Source organism: Leucopleurus acutus (genome assembly GCF_964270905.1).
Source record: "Leucopleurus acutus genome assembly, chromosome: 11".
NCBI lineage: Eukaryota > Metazoa > Chordata > Mammalia > Artiodactyla > Delphinidae > Leucopleurus > Leucopleurus acutus.
Genome location: NC_139152.1, coordinates 63,728,311 through 63,754,246, shown reverse-complemented (window position 1 = coordinate 63,754,246; position 25,936 = coordinate 63,728,311). Strand labels below are relative to the sequence as shown.

General features: G+C 35.1%; 1 protein-coding gene across 3 annotated transcripts in view; it reads right to left on the bottom strand.

Annotated features, from left to right (window-relative positions):
- Positions 1 to 25,936, bottom strand: part of NAV3 (neuron navigator 3) — a gene marked incomplete at its 3' end in the record, with an annotated part of 362,964 nt that overhangs the window by 32,212 nt on the left and 304,816 nt on the right. For all 3 annotated transcript variants that reach the window (XM_082850415.1, XM_082850416.1, XM_082850417.1), the window contains exons 23-25: positions 20,695 to 20,778; positions 6,356 to 6,467; positions 776 to 897 (exon numbers count right to left, since the gene is read on the bottom strand). In XM_082850415.1, coding sequence (XP_082706541.1) covers positions 776 to 897; positions 6,356 to 6,467; positions 20,695 to 20,778 — 318 coding nt within the window. The remainder of the gene's footprint in view (positions 1 to 775; positions 898 to 6,355; positions 6,468 to 20,694; positions 20,779 to 25,936) is intronic.

Below are 25,936 nucleotides of genomic sequence, written 5' to 3'. Positions count from 1 at the left end.
TACCTTTCTTGCATGGCATTAAAAGAAATCCTTTACTTCATTGTTTTTAAACATTTTGCAGTGATAGCATCTTCCCCTCAGTTTTTTCAGCAATTACTTAATATCATAAATTCTATCTCTAGCAAACTTAAGGGACAGTTCTGTTAAAGTACATTTTTATATTTATCCTATGTTCTTTTGGTAGAAATACATATAGTTGATTTCTTATACAGTGACACTTCATTCACGCTATAAACCCTGTTGATGCAAGGGGTGGAGAGGCATTCAAGGTCTCTTCTTTCCCTTTTACTTTTTTTATTCCATTTTTTCTCCACTTCCACCATCCACCAGCACCACCACCATCACCACCATCAGCATCACCATCATCTTTTTCTTCTTCTTCATCTCTACCTCCACAGTAAGCCCCTGCTCGGAGCCATTTATTTACACGTTACCCTATTTTTCTTTACAGTATCTCTATAAAGTCAGTATTAATTATCCAATTTTTCCAGATGAGAAAATTCAGGCTCCCCAAAAAGGTGAGGTCACTTGCCTAAGATCCAAATAGTAAGTGTCAAAGTTGGGATTCAAATCCAAGTTAAGTTAGTGCCAACTCCAAAACATTTGCTCTTCAGCACCATGCTGCCCTAATCTTGGTGATGAGTGTAGCCTTTGAGGTGTCAGTCACTTGAATGAGACACTGTAAACTGCTGTGGATCTCTAAAGCCCAAAAGGAAAAAGCCTGACTCACTGTGCAGTAATAAGCTTCTGAATTAGATGAATGCTAATGGCTTACCCAGTTTTTCTTTTTCTTCTTCTTGGAGTCAGCATCGTTACCACTGCCAATGCTGGAATGGCTCGTGGCACTGTTGATACTAGAAACGCTTTCGGAGGAATGCTGTCTTCTGATGCGGAGATCTAGCCACAGATAGACAGTATCATGTTTACTCATAAAAACTTGCAATCTGAACAAACAAGACTTTTAGGCTTTCTGAGAGGAAGTCCTCTAATAAATGTCAACATGGCTTTGTACAGATTATTTCAATGCAGTTTTGGTTTTATAAGCTTAATAAAGTACAACCATATTTGCTTTAATTAACTGGGTTATCCGTATTAAGATTCAATGGGAATCTCAAGTAAGTCTGTAGCACTGGTGTTTTAATGAATTCTGAGGTTTGTCCCAAAATGAAATGCTATGCTAGTGATTTTTACTGAATACCTGGATCAAACAGCACTTCCAAAATGATTTATTCCAAATGATTTGTTCCATGGAGTAAAAGGAAACTCTTAATAGCATGATAATTAATTGTGTGTTTTTAATATTTGTCCTTTGAATAAAGCTACCGAAGCCAAATATATTAACTTTCCATTTCATGGAATCATACCTTGTTAGAGCCAAAACAAACCTTGCAAGTCATCTAAGCACTTCATACCACAGATGGAGCAATTGAAGCGCAAAGAAGTTAAGTAACTTGACCAAGGTCAAAGATCGAATGGGGCGAAGGTCCTCAAGAGAGAATGTGGGTAGACTGCATTTGTGAATTAAACAGAAATCATACTTAAGACAGTGTAATTCTTCCATCATACCCCTAACCCCTGTCCATGACTTGGAAGAGTAATAGTAGTAACAATAATAACAGGTAATAATAAAGCTAGCTTTTACTACTCTGCTCTGGGAGTACGTAATTTTAAAGCAAACCACTGAAATGAGTGTAATTATTAAATTTTCCCTGTGGTCACGTAGCTGAAAAAACAGTGGAGCCAACTTGAGACTTAGAAGTATCCTACTGTCTATTGTACTAATTGCCAGGTGATATCACCTCTATATACTCCTAAAAAGCATGGAGTGCTTCTCTAGATAATACCATATTTTGAAGAGGATACCATTTGATACTAAATCACTTTTTGAACATACTCACTTCCTCCATACAATCAGCTTATAAGATTTATTTATAGTCATTAAAATTAAAATTGAAATGATTTCTACTCACAGTGAACTTAAGTGTTAGTGGAGACACTAATAATTCATAAAATTATTTTAAGGTCAAATATGCTTTTAGGCCATTTCTATTGTCATATATAATTGGTATCAATGCATATTATCCAAGCAAAAAAATCTCAGTGGAACTTAAAAGATGACAGAAATTATTATATAGCTTTCAAAAAGTTCTCATAGAAATAATAGTATATAATCAAAGCTTTGCAGTTGACTAATTTAACAGTAAAATGGCTGATAGCAATGGAACGGTAACTGGTTACTTTCAAAACATACAATAAATAAGTATATGTGTGGGTGTATAATATGCATATACATATCTCCATCCTTAATCTCATGTACATACATAACAATAAGTACTCTAATTTTTCCATTAAGAGAATAACCATGTTGAAAAATTTTACAGGAAGGTAAAAACAGAGCTGTTTTTAAGAATCCCTAGAGTTTGGTCCAAAAGTATTTTTTTTTAAATGATGAGAACATTTACTGTTTTTGCATGTCCAAAACATTACCAGTACCAAAACCTAAATCAAGGTATTTATGTGTGTTGCTTTGATTTAACAATAAAGGAGCACAGTATCCCTTAATCAACTAATATGGAAATAATATGAATAAGCAATAAAAGAACATGTGTAGGTATCTGTGTTTTAAATTTCTGCCACAGTTGGCTATAAGCTTTTCTGAACAAGATTAGTATTTTCTATTTTTCCCTTCATAACTGACTTTTACAAATAAAACAGATGTATTAAGCATTAAAGTATTCCAGAGTTTTTATTATATCCAGAATTAATAAATTATATTTGACTTCAAGTAATCCCAAATTTTAAAAAGATAGGTAAATTCTTGTTAACCGTAGGTCAAAAGTAGTCCTTGGAGGTATTCGTTATGTTCAATTATGACCGCATTTCCAATGAAGATTGGCAAGAGCATAATTTCCATAATACCATGGAATGAAGGGAATGCATTTTACTTTTCTCTGGCAATTCTTTTCTAGTGTTTGTAAGTATTTGACTGAGTACATGTGGCATTGCAGAGCTCAGTAAAGAATGGGTGACCAAATGAATATCAACAATCTGAATGAATGGAGAAGCTTATTTTAAAAATATCTATTTCAGTTATATGTTTATTCATTCATTCATTTTCCACTTCCCACCTTCTGCACCGTCACTGTTCTAGTTCAAGCCACCAACATCACCTACCTGCTCTAAGAAAGAGCAGCTGTCCAACTCACCTTCAAACCATTCTACAAACCAGACTTAGAGAAATCTTTTTAAAGAAAAACCTCACCATCACTCCCTTACCTGAGACTCCCCAATGATTTCCATTTTAATAAGAATAGAAAACATTTCAACTCTTGCACAGGCTCAGGGGCCATGGCGCACAGGCTCAGGGGCCATGGCTCACGGGCTTAGCCGCTCCACGGCATGTGGGATCTTCCCGGACCAGGGCACGAACCCATGTCCCCTGCATCGGCAGGCGGACTCTCAACCACTGTGCCACACCAGGGAAGCCCTCAACTCTTAAATATGGCCCAAATGTTCCTCAGTAATCTGGTCAGTACTTATCTCTCCAACCTGGTTCTACTTACTTTACCTTTGGTCATTATCTTCCTTGTATCAGTTCCATAAAGGCACTAATCTCTTTTCTGTCTCAAGACCCTCCTGGAATGCTCTTCTCTAAATAGTTACAATATGCCTTGATATGAGTTTTACTACTACAGAAACACAATCTGGATATTCTATATACATTCAACCCTTTATAACTATTTGTTTTTGTTAGCTTTAAATCTTATAAAATTATTTTTTAATCTTTCTTAGCCAAGTTGAATATTAACTGTTATCGTTTTGTTCATTTTAGGTATCCCTCCCACATTTCTGAGCAAAGGAATTCCTATTTTTCAATTCCAGTAGATATATCAAGCTACCTGTTGCCTGAGATAAAAGGAATCTTTCCAGAAAGTTTTACTTCAGTGACTTGTACTGTGGTAAAGAAAGGATTAAGCCTTTTTAAATCCCTTCTGGACCTATTTACTGACATGAAGATTTAGAACATAAGCTGCTTTATTATAGCTCTAAGATAAGCTTTAAATATGCAGTAATTTTCCATGCAGCATATACATTAACTCCCCCACATGGAAAGTTGCTAAATTCTTAACAGAAGTAGCCCCTAGAGAACTAGTTTGTCCTTCAATTTAAGTATATCTCACTTTATATAACTGTTTTCCTATAAGTTAAATTTCAAGTTTTAAAAAATTGTATTAGTCCTTTCTATAAAATCTGAATAAACCCCTTTTATGTGCAAGCCATCATTACGGCCAGGATTAAGGATTAAGAAAACAGACCACCCTGCCATCGACCAGGAAAGGCAGACCATAAACAAATTAAGGCACCAAAGTGTCTTAATGCAAATTTTGATGAGGGAAGTACAGTTATTTCCAGAAACACATCATAGAGGGACCTCATATAGTTTAGGCACAAGCAGGCATGTTTAGGCTAACTCTTGCAAGATCTCAAAAAGGTTTTATGCTGAACAAACAGGGTAGAAAGTTCCAAGTAGAATAAAGAGAATATATAAAGAACTTTTGAAGAACTGAAAGAAGTTCTGTGTAGCTGAAATATGAAATACACAACACGACAAAATAGCAAGACACACGGTCTAGAACAGTGTCTAGCACATAAATGGTAATATCAATAAATACTTGTTGAATGAACGAAGCTGGCCAAGAGAGATTATGTCATGTTAAGGAGTTAGTATTTCAACCAAAGGCAATGGGATACCTTTTAAATATATATTGTTACACAACTGCTCTGGTCTCAGTGTGAAGAATGGCATAAGGAGGTGAAAGATGAAGAGCAGGAAGGCTCCTTGAGACTTAGGAGTTTGTGGTCATAGTTCAGGGGAGATATGAGGCATGGTGATAGCAGGATCAGAGAAAAGGGAACAAGATATATTTAATGGATGGAATCAATAGAACTTAGTGATTTACTGTGCACGAAGAGGAGGATTTCTGGCCACATGGAAGGATGGTGATGCTGTTTACTGAGAAAGGAACACTGAAGGCAAAGCAGGTCTGAGAAGGAAGAAGACAAGTTCAAATTTGGGGATGTTGACTTTCAGGTGACAAACAGACATCCGAAGATAACCTAATGGAGTTTTCTCTTTGGCAGCTAGATATACAGATCTGTAACTCAAGAGGTGAGCCTGCCCTGGAGAGATATATTTGACAGTTATCAACACAAATAATAATTATAGGTAGAGTACTAGATGAGCTTGTATAAAATTTTAGATAGGATGAAGAGAATCATAATGTATAAAATCATAATGGAAGACAGTTTAGGACTGCATTCTAAGAAACATTAACATTTAACAAATGCATACAAACGAGTGACTCTACAAGAGAAACTGAAAGAAATTTCAAAGGAGCAGAAGAAAAACTAAGAATGTGGCTGTCATGAGCATTAGAAGAAGTGAATATTTCAAGTAGGATGCAGTGGACATCAGCATCAAATGCTATTTGCACAACAAATACAATAAGAATTTTAAACTTTGTACTGGATTTAGAGTCATCTAAGTCATTATTGATGCTGGAGAGAACAGTTTTGCTGGAGTAGTGGAAAGAGAAACCACACTCCCATGGTCTGAAGTGTAACTGGCTGTTGAAGACATTGAATGATTCCATCAAGCTTTCCCAAAATTCATCTGGAAATGCGAAGAGAGATGACAGAGCACTCAGGATTTAGGAAAACATTTTTCAGCTGGTCAAGAGTTGAGCATATCGAATGCTACTGAAAAGAGTCAGAATAGGAATAAGTACAACCTATGCAAAGAAAACAATGACATGACATTATCACAGAGTATTTCTTCAGTGACAATTTAAGGAGTAGGGTGGTGGCAGAGAAGATTATTTTATCATTGCTTCCAATTGCTGAAGCACAGTAATAATTAAAAATACACCAATGTTTAGTCCATTTTCTTACTGTTTTTTAAGTTCTCTACAGAAAATGTACCTTTTTATTGCCCCCACCCAGGACAAGTTGCTCCCAGTATCCACTACTTCACCATATTGATTATTGTATTTTTACATACAGATCTAGATTTCCACACTCCTTCCCAGGTTTGTTTTGCTTGAAGGCAGATATGAATACACTAACCAACCTCCTCAGAGAAAAATGTTGGACTATAGAAGCAATTTCCTTAAGGTCAGTTTGATACTGAAGCCTACTGTTCTTAAATTCTGAGATTCTGACTGCATTAGTAGCAACTTATGTTGATATATTATAAAAGGCAGTGCGACTGAGTAAAAGCAGCTTTGCTCTAATTAATGAATAAAAATAGATTCCTAGCAGATTGGATGAAAAATGGCAAGATTTCTAAACATACCTTTGGGAGGGTGGTCTGGACCGTTGAGCGCTCCCTGAATGGCTGCCTGGGCAGCAGAGTTCTGGGCCTTCAGCATTTCAATGGTTTCTCTTAGTTCGATCAGTTCAGACTCCTGTGAAACAAACAGAATTTAGGAGCTTTAAAAGTAAAAGATTCTTATTCATAGCTCACTATCAAATGAGTTTGATTTTATGTAGTGCTAATGTCCTGGTAGATTTAGATGCGTGGCTGACCTTTCAAGTTGTGTCTTACAACCTCTTACTTGTAAATGTAAGAAGGTAAATGCAATAGAGAATTAAAAAATAATGTCTTAGTTATTCTCTTATACATGTGGTCTGAACAGTCTTTATTTCTTTAAAAGGGTGGTACCCAGAGCTGACCAGTACCATATAAAGCAAGATATCACACTGCTCATTTCAGATACCAAACTTATTAATACTACCCATGATTATATTACATAGATAAATACTATTATTGCATTGGTACATCATATTGCATTTACTGTTAACTGGAAACCCTGAGTTTTTGTCAAATGAGTGATTTTAGATTTTCTCATTTATTTTGCCCTTAGGAAATAGATTCTTTACATTCAAGAACAAAACCTGGAATTAATTCCTAACTCACTCCTATTAAATGCCATATGTCATCTTAGATTCTGGCACTGTTCATCCAACAAAATTCCTACTATGAAGATCTAGTTTCACCAAGCCAAAGCAATACAGGAATTGTAAAAAAGTGAATAGAAATATATGTAATGTATAGTCCTTAAAATAGTTAAATTATTTTAAAAGTTTACAAATCAAATTTTTATAAAACGCCTATTTTCTTATTGAATTAAGGGTAATTTTAAGCTATGTCTCAACGAAAATCCGTGTATAAATTTGATCTCCCATAGTCATTTAAATGAATATCTTTATCAGAAATAAAGGACTCACTATTAGGAAGATAAGATAACAGCACCAACACAACAACAAGGAACTGGAGTGCTGTTTCAGCAGAAGCAATATTTCCATCAGGAGCACAAATACAAGGAGTATCCTTCTTGGCAGTGATAGCAAGCCTAAAAATTAGAATTTTTGTCAGCCTCTAGGGGGGGAGAATTTCTCCATAACGTGTTTGTCATTCATCATTTCCTCCATTTTCTTTCTTTGGCAGAAAGCCAAAGAATCAGGCTTGGGTTCTTCACTCCATGGTAAGCAGTTTATCCCTACTTAATGTCTCCCAGTATACATGAAAAAAGGCAGGACCATGACAACTACCTCTGCAGGAAACTGCTTCATACATGAGAATGTCCAATGACTATTCCAGCCTTAGACACTTTTTTAAAAAAAGATAGATGGTGCTAACTGAAACGATATCCAAGTTTGGAATAGATACTTGGCATCTCACAAATCTATCTTCTCTGAGTATCTGGCATATTCCTGATAGAAGACAGTTAGGTATTTTTAAAAAACAAACCCTCTTACAGACTTTTAATAGCTTATAAGTCAAAGAATCTCATAATAGAAAATCAATAGCGACCTCCTGGATTCATAGATGGATCTTCAGATACTTGAGTACAATTTCATTTGCATTTATTTATCATAAAGGAAAAAGAACAGGTTTGTGAAAACTGCCAATACCATGACAAATTCAATTCATCATAATTTCTCAGTCCCTCTGAGTTTTATCTATATTCTGTCACTTGTCCAACTAGTAATAGATAATTGTACCAAAATTGAATCTGTTTCCCACTTAAAATAAATCTCCAAAGTGATGAAATATTTATTGGAAATCCATTCTGCTTTTACCAGGAATTTATTCACAAAAAAATACCTATAGTGCATTATTAGTGAATCACATAATTTAAATAGTTAATTTTATAACATATAGACTAAGATGAATGTTAAATTTTAAATGAAGTCAGATTTTCGTCCTTGAATTTAAAATCAACAGTGCTTGTACTTTGGATTAAAAATCTGCTAAAACATTTGGCTTTAGGTTTAAAGAGGAAAAATGATATTGAAATCTCATACAACTGTCTAAAAATTTAGCTTAATTTTATGGGTTGGCTGACTTATTTTACTGTCAAAATTCTACCCTTTTCTAGAGAAATCTCTTCTAAAAACTATTTTTTTTAATTAGAAGTAAAATGTTCAGGTAATATTGATTTTTCAGAAAACTGTGTTTAATGAAATAGAAGAATGATCACTTTCTAAAATTTTAAATATATTTTTAACAACAACAGATATTAGCAGGGTAGTTGTTACTCAGTGTGGCACAATAAGCCCAAAAGAAGAATAACTAAGTAAGAAATATATTTGTTATATAATGTGGGGAAAAAAATAAATGAAATAATTAGTTTAGCCAAATTCAGATTAGCAGTTCTTTTAGAGAACTTTGTTAAGTATAAATTGTCTTTAATTAAAAAGATAGTTAGAGAAGCAAGAAGAACTAAAATCCTGTAGCCTGTGAAACAAAAACCACATTCACAAGAAGATAGACAAGATGAAAAGGCAGAGGGTTATGTACCAGTTGAAGGAACAAGATAAAACCATAGAAAAACAACTAAATGAAGTGGAGATAGGCAACCTTCCAGAAAAAGAATTCAGAATAATGATAGTGAAGATGATCCAGGACCTCGGAGAAAGAATGGAAGCAAAGACTGAGAAGATGCAAGAAATGTTTAACAAAGACCTAGAAGAATTAAAGAACAAACAGAGATGAATAATACAATAACTGAAATGAAAAATACACTAGAAGTAATCAATAGCAGGATAACTGAGGCAGAAGAACGGATAAGTGACCTGGAAGACAGAATGGTGGAATTCACTGCCGTGGAACAAAATAAAGAAAAAAGAATGAAAAGAACTGAAGACAGCCTAAGAGACCTCTGGGACAATATTAAATGCAACAATATTTGCATTATACGGGTCCCAGAAGGAGAAGAGAGAGAGAAAGGACCCGAGAAAATATCTGAAGAGTTTCTAGTTGAAAACTTCCCTAACAGGGTAAAGGAAATAGCCACCCAAGTCCAGGAAGCACAGCGAGTCAAATACAGGATAAACCCAAGGAGAAACATGCCAAGACACATAGTAATCAAATTGGCAAAAATTAAACACAAAGAAAATTACTGAAAGCAGCAAGAGAAAAATGACAAATAACATACAAGGGAACTCCCATAAGGTTACAGCTGATTTCTCAGCAGAAACTCTACAAGCCAGAAGGGAGTGGCATGATACACTTAACGTGATGAAAGGGAAGAACCTAAAACCAAGATTACTCTAGCCAGCAAGGATCTCATTCAGATTCGATGGAGGAATCAAAAGGTTTACAGACAAGCAAAAGCTAAGAGAATTCAGCACCACCCAACCAGCCCTATAACAAATGCTAAAGGAACTTCTCCAAGTAGGAAACACAAGAGAGGAAAAGGATCTACAAAACCAAACCCAAAACGATTAAGAAAATGGTAATAGGAACATACATATAGATAATTATCTTAAATGTGAATGGATTAAATGCTCCAACCAAAAGATACAGGCTTGCTGAATGGATACAAAAATAAGACCCATATATGTGCTGTCTACAAGAGACCCACTTCAGACCTAGGGACACATACAGACTGAAAGTGAGGGGATGGAAAAAGATATTCCATGCAAATGGAAATCAAAAGAAAGCTGGAGTAGCAATACTCCTATCAGATAAAATAGACTTTAAAACAAAGAATGTTACAAGAGACAAGGAAGGACACTACATAATGATCAAGGGATCAATCCAAGAAGAAGATATAACAATTATAAATATATATGCACCCAACATAGGAGCACCTCAATATATAAGGCAACTGCTAACAGCAGTTAAAGAGGAAATCAACAGTAACACAGTGAGACTGGGGGACTTTAACAACTCACTTACACCAATGGACAGATCATCCAAAATGAAAATAAATAAGGAAACAGAAGCTTTAAATGATGGAACAGAGCAGATAGATTAATTGATATTTATAGGACATTCCACCCAAGAACAGCAGATTAAACTTTCTTCTCAAGTGCGCATGGAACATTCTCCAGGATAGATCACATCTTGGGTCACAAATCAAGCCTCAGTAAATTTAAGAAAATTGAAATTATATCAAGTATCTTTTCTGACCACAACACTATGAGACTAGAAATGAATTACAGGGAAAAAAGCATAAAAAAACACAAACACATGGAGGCTAAACAATACGTTACTATTAATAACCAAGAGATCACTGAAGAAATCGAAGAGGAAATCAAAAAGTACCTAGAGACAAATGACAATGAAGACATGATGATCTAAAACCTATGGGATGTGACAAAAGCAGTTCTAAGAGGGAAGTTTATAGCTATACAAGCCTACCTCAAGAAACAAGAAAAATCTCAAGTAAACAATCTAACCTTACACCTAAAGGAACTAGAGAAAGAAGAGCAAACAAAACCCAAAGTTAGCAGAAGGAAAGAAATCATAAAGATCAGAGCAGAAATAAATGAAATAGAAGCAGAGAAAACAATAGCAAAGATCAGTAAAACTCAAAGCTGGTTCTTTGAGAAGATAAACAATACTGATAATCCATTAGCCAGACTCATCAAGAAAAAGAGGGCGAGTACTCAAATCAATAAAATTACAAGTGAAAAAGAAGTTACAACACAACGCAGAAACACAAGGCATCCTAAGAGAACACTACAACAACTCTATGTCAATAAAATGGAGAATCTGGAAGAAATGGACAAATTCTTAGAGAGGTATAACCTTCCAAGACTGAATCAAGAAGAAATGGAAACTATGAACAACCCAATCACAAATAATGAAATTGAAACTGTGATTAAAAATCTTCCAACAAACAAAAGTCCAGGACCAGATGGCTTCACAGGTGAATTCTATCAAACATTTAGAAAAGAGCTAACACCCATCCTTCTCAAACTCTTCCAAAATATTGCGGAGGAAGGAACACTCCCAAATTCATTCTATGAGGCCACCATCACCCTGATATGAAAACCAGACAAAGATACTACAAAAAAAGAAAATTATATACCAATATCACTCATGAATATAGATGGAAAAATCCTCAACAAAATATTAGCAAACAGAATCCAACAACACATTAAAAGGCTCATACACCATGATCAAGTGGGATTTATCCCAGGGATGCAAGGATTCTTCAATATATGCAAACCAATCAATGTGATACACCATATTAACAAATTGAAAAATAAAAACCATATGATCATCTCAATAGATGCAGAAAAGGCTTCTGACAAAATTCAACACCCATTTATGATAAAAACTCTCCAGAAAGTGGGCATAGAGGGAACCTACCTCAACATAGTAAAGGCCATATTCGACAAACCCACAGCAAACATCATTCTCAATGGTGAAAAACTGAAAGCATTTCCTCTAAGATCAGGAACAACACAACGATGTCCACTCTCACCACTATTATTCAACATAGTTTTGGAAGTCCTAGCCATGGCAATCAGAGAAGAAAAAGAAATAAAAGGAATACAAATTGGAAAAGAAGAAGTAAAACTGTCACTGTTTGCAGATGACATGATACTATACATAGAGAATCCTAAAGATGTCACCAGAAAACTACTAGAGCTAATCAATGAATTTGGTAAAGTTGCAGGATACAAAATTAATGCACAGAAATCTCTTGCATTCCTACACACTAATGATGAAAAATCTGAAAGAGAAATTAAGGAAACACTCCCATTTACCATTGCAACAAAAAGAATAAAATACCTAGGAATAAATCTACTTAGGGAGACAAAAGACCTGTAAGCAGAAAACTATAAGACACTGATAAAAGAAATTAAAGATGATACCAACAGATGGAGAGATCTACCATGTTCTTGGATTGGAAGAATCAATATTGTGAAAATGACTATACTACCCAAAGCAATCTACAGATTCAATGCAATCCCTATCAAATCACCAATGGCATTTTTACAGAACTAGAACAAAAAATCTTAAAATTTGTATGGAAACACAAAAGACCCCGAATAGCCAAAGCAGTCCTGGAGCTGGAGGAATCAGACTCCCTGACTTCAGACTATACTACAAAGCTACAGTAATCAAGAAAATATGGTACTGGCACAAAAACAGAAACATAGATCAATGGAACAAGATAGAAAGCCCAGAGATAAACCCATGCACCTATGGTCAACTAATCTATGACAAAGGAGGCAAGGATATACAATGGAGAAAAGACAGTCTCTTCTATAAGTGGTGCTGGGAAAACTGGATATCTACATGTAAAAGAATGAAATTAGAACACTCCCTAACACCATACACAAAAATAAACTGAAAATGGATTACAAACCTACATGTAAGACTGGACACTATAAAACTCTTAGAGGAAAACATAGGAAGAACACTCTTTGACATAAATCACAGCAAGATCTTTTTTGATCCACCTCCTAGAGTAATGGAAATAAAAACAAAAATAAACAAATGGGACCTAAAGAAACTTAAAAGCTTCTGCACAGCAAAGGAAACCATAAACAAGACGAAAAGACAACCTTCAGAATGGGAGGAAGTATTTGCAAACGAATCAACGGACAAAGGATTAATCTCCAAAATATATAAACAGCTCATGCAGCTCAATATTAAAAAAACAAACAACCCAATCCAAAAATGGGCAGAAGACCTAAAGAGACATTTCTCCAAAGAAGACATACGTACATGAAAAGCTGCTCAACATCCCTAATTATAGGGAAATGCAAATCAAAACTACAATGAGGTATCACCTCACACCAATTAGAATGGACATCATCAGAAAATCTACAAACAACAAATGCTGGAGAGGGTGTGGAGAAAAGGGAACCCTCTTGCACTGTTGTTGGGAATGTAAATTGATACAGCCACTACGGAGAACAGTATGGAGGTTCCTTAAAAAACTAAAAATAGAACTACCATATGATCCAGCAATCCCACTACTGTGCATATACCCAGAGAAGACCATAATTCAAAAAGACACATGAGCCCCAGCGTTCACTGCAGCACTATTTACAATAGCCAGGTCATGGAAGCAACCTAAATGCCCATCGACAGATGAGTAGATAAAGAAGATGTGGTACATATATACAATGGAATATTACTCAGCCATAAAAAGGAATGAAATTAGGTCATTTGTTGAGACATGGATGCATCTAACATCTGTCATACAGAGTGAAGTAATTCAGAAAGAGAAAAACAAATATCATATATCAACGCATATATGTGGAACCTAGAAAAATGGTACAGATGAACCGGTGTTCTAGGATGAAGTTGAGACACAGATGTAGGGAACATATGTATGGACACCAAGGGGGTGAAGCAGCAGGGGTTTGGGGTCATGATGGGATGAATTGGGATTGACATGTATATACTGATGTGTATAAAACTGATGACTAATAAGAACCTGCTGTATAAAAAAATTAAATTAAAAAATTAAAAACACAAAGATAGTTAAATTCTACACTGATAGTCTGTTAAACCTGAACTAGTTATCTCTCCATATCTGCAAAAGTCCCTTCCTTTTTTCTTACTTCAGTTAATGAGATCCACCCTCACCATCATTCAAACTAGCACTATCTCTTTCTCTGAGTCTTTCCACGTGATTTCCTCCTGTGCTTTGAATATCCTTCACCCTTAAGGGCCATGGTGACACGTCTCCATCCACATGACACCTCTTAGTTTTCCTTTGAGGAAAAATGAACAGGTTCCTTCTCTATGCATCCAGACCATTTAATGCATTCAGCTTATTTATCTGTCGAAGAGTTTATCTTTTCACCTGATTTATGATCTGATCTCAGTAAATGCTGGGACGATTTTGTCCAAATGTCTGGTCTATGTTAAACAGGTGTTTCTTCCCTTCAAAGAATGATGTAAAACTTCAACTCTACTGCATATTTTAACAAGAGGGTGTGTGATCACTTAGGATGCTATATACTAAAAACGTCAATAACTTTATTATTCATTATAAACTGAAAGTCTCAATGTGGCTAAATCAGTGGAATCACTTCCTTTGGATGGCAACAAAGTGGGTTTTCCTTTCTCTCTTTTCCAAAAGTGTATAGCTATGAATATAAAGAATTTTAGAATGAAAACTGGACTAAGAAAGAAATTTCTAAATAGTTTATTTCTAGCCTTCCTTTTTTCCCCTTTGTAATTATAGCTGATTGCTCACATTTATTTTTAAGGTACATATTCTCTAAGATGTCTATAATCATGGAGCTTGCAGTGCTGCTGCCAAGGACAACTATGGTCTCCCTGCTTTAGTTTTGGCCGTGGCAGGGAGTGTGGATTAGAAAAATAATTAGAAGTGAGTTCCAGAGAAAACCAACTATAAAATCGTTTGATAATCTGAAATATTTTCACATAGTCTTTTCATTTTAAAGGTGACCTAATAGAAGATAACTTAAGTTTTGAGAATCCCTATTAAACCTTCAGAAAGAACCTGGAAAATGTAGATACCATCAAGAGATGAATTTGAAGTTTGTTCCTCTAATTTAGTAGTTTTCAGTTTCCTACTCTTCTCCCAAAGAGAAGATTGGGGCTGGAGTAACTCTTCAGAGGGTCTTGGGAATAAGATGATCAGATAATATTTTATTGATATTTTCCACTTTTCAAAAATGATACTTTAAAACGTGAGAACCGAACTCAAATTTCATTTACCTACAATGAGCCATTCAAGATAACGATGCCCCAAACATAGGCTGACCACATGAGATTCCAGTAATGTAGTCCATGTGAGTTTCTTGTGTAAAAGAGGCTGGATGGAGTCAGTATCTCTTCTAACTGTTTTGTACATGTCTCTGAGGCTAAACAAGCTGTCAAGGTCAGACTTGAAATGCTTCAAAGTAAAGTGATCAAATGATCAAATACTGTGTCATAATACTGGCGTTGCTCCGTGTTTTTCCAACCTAACTTCCTAACGATATCTGACCTCTTTCCAAATTTCTCCTGGACACAGGCCTTATTGACAATCTCACAGCTTGGCAACAAATCTCATCAACCAGCCTGACCTTCTACTTGACCTTCTAGGCAAGGCTCTTAAAATTGTTCCACTTAACCAGTCTTTTGCTTCCTCACACTGACACAGTTAATCTCACATTATCTAGCTATAGTTGCTTTGAACACACCCCACTCTCCACCCCTTCGTATGTGTCTTGAAATTTTGTGAAGTTTTCTGCTGAAAGAACCTGGCCAGCCCTGGTTCTAACTAAATGAACTGAATTCATCAAACCCCAGTAGCACAAGTAACTTGAATCCATAAGCAACTTACAGATTCAAATTATCCTATGCCGTAAAAGGCTAATGAATATATTTTCTGAGTCTAGTGATAAATTTTTAAAAACACTTCTAGATGATAAATATTTAACCTGAACTAGGAGTTAATGTAAAGATACAATTCAACTAAAATTTTAGCTTCTACATTATCTATTTCCAGAGAGTTGGTTTTGAATTTTCTAAGTTTTAACATTTAAGTGTCTATTCATCTAGTCATCCAAAAAAGTAGTTTCACAGAGGTAAGAATGAGCAAACCCTAGACTTTATAGTTAGCATAGAATCAACATCTGAGCTCCACTACTCAAACAAAAATATATTCCTCTGTCATGCTCTGACCTTCTAACAAGACTAACCTACCACACCTTAACATATGTTCTAATTGCCTCTGGCACTACAGATATAAGGAAGTGATTTGAAAGTCTTCTAGTTGTCAATGAGTATATAGTCTTAGTAAATTTGCAAGGATTTAGCAGTAGTTGTGTAAAAATTTCATTCATAAAAATATAGATTTGCAGAATTCTTATCATTTTGATGACCTTTATTGCAGCATAAGAAAATAAAACCCTGAACTATAATTTGAGTGACAATTTTTTCATTTCTGATACGGATGGTATGTAGCTAGTACCACTCTAGATGCACTGGAAAGAAGCCGTTTCATCACATATAATAGATGCTTCAGGGCATTCGGTCTTAATTCTTTTAAAGAATCTTGGTGGAAAAGTACTAGTTAAGGGACAAGGACCTGAAATCCAGGTAAAATTCTTGATGAAACTATGTCACCATCACAATCTGTTGAGCCTTAGGTATAGGGGATACCTAGAGATAATGTCACCCTCTGGGCAGCATTACTGACAATTATCTTAATTACTCTTATTTATAGATTTACTGTTCCATAACACATGGTCTTCTGGCAGCTACAGGGAATGCTGTTAAACTACTGGGAAATGCTGCTAGACTGATCTTCATTAACTAGCTTTTATCATGTGAACCTAGTGTCAGAAATCTTTGAATGGCTCCCTGTTTCCAAGGACCGGATTCCTTAGATATCCTTCAAGCCTTGGTTCCACATTTCCCTCCACATTCCTTCTTTTTCCCTTAATGTCTCCCATAATTTCCCTCCTTACTGTTCACACTCATGGTGTTCCTTCCTCTATGACAAGCGGCCCTCCATCTCTCCTGAATTAAATTTTTTCATCCTCCCAGAGCCTGACAAGGCTCCTCTTGGCCACCTCTCCTCTAAAACTAATGTAAATAGACCCACAGACATAGAAAACAAACTTATGGTTACTAAAGGGAAAAGGGGAGGAGGGAAAAAATAGGAGTTTGGGATTAATATATACACATTACCATATAAAAAAGAGATAACAAACAAGGACCTGCTGTATAGCATAGGGAATTATACTCGATATTTTGTAATAGCCTGGAAGAGAAAAGAATTTGAAAAAGAATAGATATAACTATTCCATAACTGTATATATAACTGAATCATTTTGCTGTATACCTGAAATTAACACAACATTGTAAATCAACTACACTTCAATAAAAAACAGAACAAAACAAAAAACCACACAAAAAAAACCCAACCCCCCACACACACCAAAACTAGTGTGAAAATGCAATGGTTCTCTGTGAGAACACTCAGGACATTGTCCTGTTATACTTCTAATTGCACCTCATATTTTCTGCCTCCTGAGTTATTCATACATGTCTTTTCTTTCTTTTATTTTTATTTGTTTATTTATTTTTACCAGGCTACAAGCATATAAAAGCAGTGTTTTGGCACATATATTTAGCAAGAGAATTGGTGTGACTTGGCATCTGGAAGCAAGGAAAAAATTTAGAACATTATTCAAGGGAGTGATTTTGGTCTATGAACCTAACTAAGATTTTGATACAGTTTTCAGGCTATTAATGCCATATGATTGTTGAAAATCACACACTGAAGCAGGAGTCTTGGATCTGAGTTCTAGTTTAGTTTATCTCTTTCTTTCTTTCTTTTTTTTTTCTAGTTTATCTATTTCTTAAGTAGATACCCAAGCACATGCAACCACCTTGGCCTTTGGTTCTTCATGTGTTAGCATCCTACCTTGCTTCCCAATATACTCATTCTTAGCTTTAAATTTTTCAGTAGTCCTTACCTTCACCTGAAATTCCCATATAGTTGAATTATATTTTTATCATATTCTGTCACCTACTAGAATATAAACTCTATTTTATATTATAACCGGTTATAAACTAGGATATAAGTATGTGTGTGTGTATGTGTGTGTGTATTTCACTGCTGAATTCTCAGTAGCTAGAACAGTATCTCATACACAATAGAAATTCATTATAACTTTGGTGCATGACTAATGGACAAAGGAACCTTGGAAGTCTAGAACAGAATTTCAAAACCTCTGCTTTATATTCTCTGCTCTTTTTTCCCAGGATTGTTGGATCACCAGAGAACAATATGCCCTTTTATCTCAGCTCCCTGAAGAAAATGGCTTTCCTGAAATATGATTAAATGTTATGCCCTCAGCTTTTAGAGAAATGTCTATTTGAACAGAGATTTTGTCTTTTGTTATTTCATGACCCCAATTGAAGAAATTTTACAATAAATTTGTCCTTGAATTCAGTGTCTGAAAGTTTGTCTCTTCAATCTAAATTATGCTCTTCTGGTCAGAAAATGAAAACTAAACATGCCAAGCAATCTCCCTTTGTGCCTTAGCTTCCTTGAGAATCAATTCAGTTCAGTGAATTTCTACTTTGGGGTGGTAATTACCTAGGCTCAAGTATCTTGTTATATACATTCCTCTACTGGTTTTCACTAGATTCTGTCATTGAATTGTGTTATATCATAATCCAATAAACTTTATAAGGTTCTCAAAACCACTCTGGAAAAAAGCAAGTTATAAATCTCAGATTACTAAAATAAACATTGTTAAATAAATAATATAATGAAATAAACATTGTTAATAAAATACAATGCTAATGTGAATGTTAAAAAACCTAATGTTGATAAATAAAATAAGCATCGTTTTGTGTGTATACATATTTCAATTAAAAGAGCAACCATTCTACTTTCAGTTAAAAAAATGGCAAGGGCAATTGCAGACATCATGATATCTTCTGAGAAAACTTTACAATTTTGGCAATGTTACTTCAAGGATAATGTGCAACAATTATACAATTCTTTGTATTATGGAGATGTATTCTAAAATATTCAGGAATTTTTCATAGACATTATAAATTAACAAACATGTATATATTTCCAATTTCTACGAGAAATTTGCCTACAAATAAAAAAGAGCTGAAGGAAATACGGAGAGGCAAAATACATAAATTTTGACTTCTTAAAGATATTGAGACTTAAATACTAACCATGATTTCTAGCAATATGCCTGGCATATGACCAATGATGAATTTGGTTTATCTTACATTTTTTAAGGAAAAAAAGGAGAGAAATATAAAGAAAGGTAACATTTGTTGACTATCCACTACCTGTGACATATTACAGTATCTCACTCCTCAGAATGATTCTACAAGGTAGTTATTATAACTCCCACTTCTATAATGACAAAATTGAGGGTTACGAAAGGGAGATTCTCCAGCTCTTGAGAGACCTCGCCGAGATTCAAACTTGAGGCTACTGGACTCCAACATTTATAATCTTTCCCACCTGAATGCCCTTAAAAAGGCCTTGTAATCCTACTTGCTGAATTCTTATGTTACATAGTGAAATGGTAAATTGTATCACCCCCAAAAAGATTAAGACAAAATTTATGTGGTCAAAGGAGTTTGTTATCTTCTCTTTCAGAACAGGCTTGACAGGGATGGACAGTGTTCTCTTTCATGGGCGGGGGAGAGCTACGAAATGGGAGAATGAAAGATAAGGGCAAACAGAATACAGTTCTATAATTATACCAGGCAACTATAGGAATATTTGATTTTCTCTTTTGGTTTAATTGGACTGTTCAGTTTTGTTTTGTTTTGTTTTTTTAACTTTAAAAAAAGTAGTAAACTGACAAAACTCAATAACACATGCTAGTTCTTTAAAGCCAAAGCCATACTTTACAGAACTGAAGCCAAAATCGAAGCCATCCCTATGGAAAGATATAGGAACTGATTCTACATCAGTTGAAATTATCCAAAACTATTTAGATATGGATCTCTTTGAAAATTAGATGAAAACCATGGAAATCTGCTCATATTATGCACACATGCCATTTTTACAAATGTTTCCACACAATTTTAAAGACTTTTTAGACACTCATCCAAGGACTCAGGTTAGGGCCACCAAATTAATGGCAGGGAGGTAAGTTACTGGTCATCATATGGAAAGTGTCCAGATTCTTTCTATCCAGTGTGGACCTTTTGATATTTCTGCCTTTGTGAACCAAATTCTCTGTTGCTTTTTTTTTTAAACCATTCCTTCTTCTACTCCATAAAATCCTTCAGGTTTGTTTTAAAGCTTTTGATGTAGCTTAGCTTTACTTCAAAGACAGCATCTCCAGATGCCAACTGGTCTTGTTACTCCAAAATCATGCAGGACTGTTCCTTGTCTCGTGGATACTGTAACGTAAGGCCCCTTACTTTACAGAGCCCTAACCTCTATTTCAGGCCTTCTTCATGAGTATCTCAGATCACAGCCATGGTCTATAACTGGGCTTATAGACCAAGAATTTGTGAAAATTCTTGTCAGAGTGCAATTCTCATCAACTGCGTTAAATTATTCCTAGAATATTCTAACTCTTCTCCTGTTTCTTTTTCTTAACATGTGGTATGCTTTCAATAGTTCCAGTCAGAAGTAAAATAATAGACTGCCTGAAAAGAACATGTGTGTGTGTGTGTGTGTGTGTGTGTGTGTGTGTGTGTGTGTGTGTGTGTTACAATATAGGTTAATCAGAATCATGTCTTTAAATTAAAATCCGAAAAGAAAAGGTATTATCTTGCCATTGTTCCAATTTACTTTAGAATGGATCCTCTCAGTATTATTTCTAAGCAGCTGCATCTCAGGTATTGTTTAAACACCCTATGCAACTTCCTATCTTATTTCAAGCCCCAGTGGCAATTCCTGAACATACCTTCTGTTCCGCTGTCATGGTTAGACTTTGCAGTCGGCCAGTCATATTCCCTAAACTCTTTTCAAAAGCTGCTACGAGGTGAGCCTGTGAACAAAACGGAAGGAACATATCTTAAATGTCAGAACCTTATGTGGATGGATGAAAATCCTTCTCTTTACAAAATACTTAATTTCAGGTATTCTTACTCTTTAAATACTATGACTGCCATGTCTGGCTTTCAGTGCTGACTCTCTGTTAACACACATCTTCATCTATTATTTCTAAACTTCAGCTTAAAAATCAGTGTTTCAATCTTGACATTTAATGAGTTCAGCTTCTGAAAGGGAATGCTATTTTGCAAATAAAAACACCTTCTAACTTGCACATCATGGAGGATTTGACACCCAAAATACTGGATAAAGTTCTGAGTTGCCAAGTTTTTAGACTCAAAGCCCAAGAGGAGGTTGCGGCAATACCCAATGGACGAATGTTCCTCATTCTTATACCTGCGTGATGACCTTTGAAGATATTGTTAGCTCCTCTATTGGAATGATGCTCTCTTCCAAGTGCCGGAAATCTGCTGACAGCTATAACATTATCTTTCCTCTTTTTCTACTAACAAAGAATTGAATCGAAAAGAGTTGTCTTCACTTTCCAAACTCTTTTCAATAAAAAGGGCTTTTATTCCTACTTTTTTCCCTTCCACTAAGGAAATGTAGGTAGGCCAGCTAGAAATAATATTCAGTTATATTTTATTTAAGTTTTTGTGGCTCTGGGGTTTTATTTTAAATCTCAGAGAATTATACATATTGCAGTACATAACCGTAACTCTTACGATTAAGAAGTATTTGAAAATCTTATTCTAGTTCTAAAATAGGCCAGTTTCTATTGACATGCTATCATGCAACAGCTTGACCCACAGAATATTATGCATGAAGAGATACGTCAACCTCTCACTGTGGCTTGATGTAGAACCACAGGTATGTTCTCCAATTTTATCGCAACCATAAAAAGATACAAGTACAGAATGTTTTACAACCTACATCTATAATAAACTACGTGTGGGGGAAAATTTGCCAAAAGATGATTTTTTTGAGAGAAGGGAGTGAGAGGATGCAATTAAAATAAATCGCCTTGTAACTCTAGCAGAGCTGAAAGGCTGAGGTACCTATTATCAAATGGATCACAGGAGTCCTAAGAATTAGGGTGCTAGAAGTTTATTTCATTATTAGTAACAGCCAGAAGTTTATTCCATTATTGGTAACAGCTAGAATGTACAAGTCCCTTCCATTAGCATCATGATACAAAGGTGTCTTTGTTCCTAGCTCTGAGCTCATCCTGGGATGCCTTTGTTTTCCTGACACTATAAGATAGAGAAAGATGATTTATAGAAGATGCTATTAATCTCCAGTCCATCAGTAAGTAAAACTCTATTCTTTCCCACCTAGCTACAAAACGGAAACAGACTCACAGACATAGAGAACAGACTTGTGGTTGCCAAGGCGGAGGGGGGTGGGGGAGGGCAGGACTGGGAGTTTGGGGTTAGCAGATGCAAACTACTATATATAGGATGGATAAAAAACAAGGTCCTATTGTATAGCACAGGGAACTATTCAATATCCTGTGATCAACCATAATGGGAAAGAATATAAAAAAAGAATTTCTATATAACTGAGTCACTTTGCTGTACAGCAGAGATTGGCACAGCATTGTAAATCAACTCTACTTCAATAAAAAAATTTTTTTAAATAACCAAAAAAAGCCTCTATTCTTTTCCACTCCCTTCTCCCTGTTTCCTCCTTTCCCTCTCTCTCAGACACACACATACTCACGACCTTGAGAACTGTACTCCAAGGTTTGTTAGCAGGTTTAATCAGATAAATAACACTCTTTTTAAAAAACAAATCGTATCTAATAGTTCAAAACGTTTCCAATGACAAGGAATGTCATTACATCAGAATTAGTACCCTCAGAAATTAGCATAAGGTTATGTCCCACTTTCTCTTATACTTAACCTTCACACTATGTTAAAGGTGAACAAAATGAAAATGTACAGCTCACTGGTTCATCGTCGCGAATACTCATGCACTCAGAAAGAGGATTTGAAGACCCTGGAAGTCCTCCCTTGCCCCTTCCTCATCTCTGTCCCCTCTCCCTTCCGAAAAGATAACCACTAGAGTGACCTGTGTTATAATTATTTTCTTGCTTCCCTATATAGTTTGGCCACTTAAGCTTGCATCCCTAAACACTATGTTTTAGCTTGGCCTATTTTTAAAACTATCCGAGTGGAATCACATGGCATGATTTTCTTGGTGACAGTTTTCTTTTGCTTAACATTGTATTTTGAGATTCATCCATGTGGTGTGCAGCAGGAGTTAGAATTTGCTGTAAAGCACTGCTCTGTGTGATTTATAATTTATTTGTCCGTGACGACCATTAGTGCTGATTCCAGTTTAGACTGTTAAAAATAATCCTGCTATGAAGATAAAATGGGTTACTAAATTCTAAAGCTAAAATTGCTTGTTTTCCTCTAAAATAGAAGAACTTTGTTAATATTCACTACAAGAAGTGCAAGACTCTACATAACACTGAAAAGTTTCAATTCTCCCAAACAACTGTAAGGTTTAATTGTTGGACAATGAGTCCTTGAATGTATACACTTATAGAAAATTGCTTCATTTTACCAGCTGTGCGTATTTTATCAGTTTAATAGGAATTAAAAATATGACAAAGAAAGCAGGACTGTGAAGAATATGCTGCATAAATATATTGCTTATGTTTGGTATCTATGAGTAAATATAAAATGTTCACCAATAGAAGGTCAGTTTTCAATCTTTGGAAAATTGCTCTTCATTAATTATTTACAAGAACATATATAACTAGTTACAAAAGAACATTTTAATTTGAGTCACATTGTTCTCCGTGAAAAGTTTGTTAAAAGTATGTTTGTGAAATGCTGCTTTAAGTTTATGCCCCCTTAACTTCGTTTATCATAATAGCTTTGTTACTTTGAAGTTAATAAAAGGGCAACTTTCGCACCAACTGGATTCATGGAAAGGCACTACAATAGGTAAAATAAAGGAAGGCATTTATACCAGTGATAATCTTTGTCACCTTACTGGAGAAAAAAATGGAATGTAAGACTGATTAAACTATAGGAAAATATATCTTGTCTAAAAACTTTATAAAATGATAACTTTAAAAGACCTGTGGATTTTTAGGGGGAGTGTTAATCATAGTTTACATGGTACTGACTTTTCTCTTAGCAGCTGCGTAATTTTCAAGCCACAGTAAAGTTGTATCAATATGTTGATGAATATTCCCTACTTGTGTTAGGTGAAGTCTGTGAAGGTAATAAAATAGACAAGACTGAATACTAGTTAAGGGAAAATATTTTTAATACATATTGTCTTTAGTTTTGAAATCACGTAACATAATCTGAAGAGACATGTAAAAAACTGTGGTACTAAAAAATAAGATGGAATATCATTATGAAAAATGCCTGCATTGCATTTGTTCATTCAGAATTCAGTGACAGCCCATCAGCCGAATAAAACATACGCTTTACACAGATGTATACGGGGATAGATAGACAGATTAGATAGACAGACAGAAATAGATGACTTTACATTTGAAATTCAATAGTTAGATGAACTGAAAATGACTCTGAAACTATCATAAATAAGATTTCATATTTGTTTTACTGTATAAAATTGTCCCTTCAGTGTCTGTCATTGTTAATTATGTGCAAACTAGTTTTCCCTTGAAGGAGATGTAGAAAAACAAAAGTAACTGCCAGATTATATAAAAATATTAAATAGAGCAAAGATATAGGACACAATCCCAAGGAAAATAACACCTGAGAGATCTGTGGTTAAAAGACTTATGCACTGAAAGGCAAAAAAACAAAACACACAAAAAACAAAAAAAACTGTTTTTGGTTACACATTCATTCAGCGATGTTTTTGAAAACTGGTAGTAATAACTAGCCTTAGTGCCCATTTCCAGATCACCTAAGGGCTGAGATTTGTAAGAAATACATTCAATGCATCCCACCTGGCTTGGCAGCATGAAGGTATGGGTGAGAGGCCAGGGGGCACCTGGCTGACTGTCTGATGTGACCATACATTCCCGGGGGCCTTGGACTGTGGGGCTCCTGTTCTCTTCCTGTTTGTTGGTGGGGTATTGATTCAAAGAAGGCCAGGCAATAGCGCTGGCCAACATACCCTCTCTCCTTTCTCCAGACATCCTAGTGGACACAGCTCTATAAAGAGGCTTCCCAGGCTTTCTGCAGCTCTGCTCAGAGAACTTTGCAAGGGGAGGGAAAGGCTCAGCGTACCTTCTACTGAATGGAGGTCATATTCTGTCAGGCAAATGAGAGGTGAGCTGACTGAATAACTTTCTGACTTACCACTGCCCCTTTTAACAAAGGGGGAGAAAAAGCAGAGAAACAGATGTTTCAAATTTAAATATTAAAACACAGATTATTGTCTGGACTCCATATAAATATAATCATGCTGCCAGGTCCAAACATGTGACACATCAATTACAAAAAGAAAAAAAACCCCAAAAGCCCAAATTAAGGAAAACCAATTAAGTCCTGATAGAATTATTCATATATTGAGTAAAACTGAATAGCTGGATCTTAAAATGATTACTAAATAAATGATAATAATAACAGTTAATGATATTTTCTACAGAACCAAACATTGTAATTTGTCTTTATAAATCATGGCTATTACACTTCTATACAACAATGGTCATTGTGGTGATCCCATTTCACCAAAAAGTAAAAAGTTTACTCGTGGTCTGTATAAAATAATAAATAAAAGGCATATCTTTACCTCCAAACAGGAAATGTACAAGATTAAAAAAAATTTTTCACTTACATTGAAGAAACTCGACAGAAAAACTTTTCAGTCTTATAATTGATTTCATTTCTGTACAAGTATATTAAAATATATGCATATATTACATACATCAACAAATGTTAACTCAGAGGCAATGACGTGAAACACACTCTGAATGAAATTTAAATGCAGTATTTCTTAGAACTGAGAAACCAAGTGTTTTCTCAAGTAAATCCTTTGATGACTTATAATGGTGCACGGAATCTAAAGTGACATTTTAAACTAAGTGCTAAAGAGAATGAGTTCAAGATGGTTTGCGCCTTATAAATAATTCAAATTTCTGAATGTGTAAAGGAGATTATATCCTTAAAGATACAAAGGAACATAAATATACAAGACTCCATCCCTAGTAA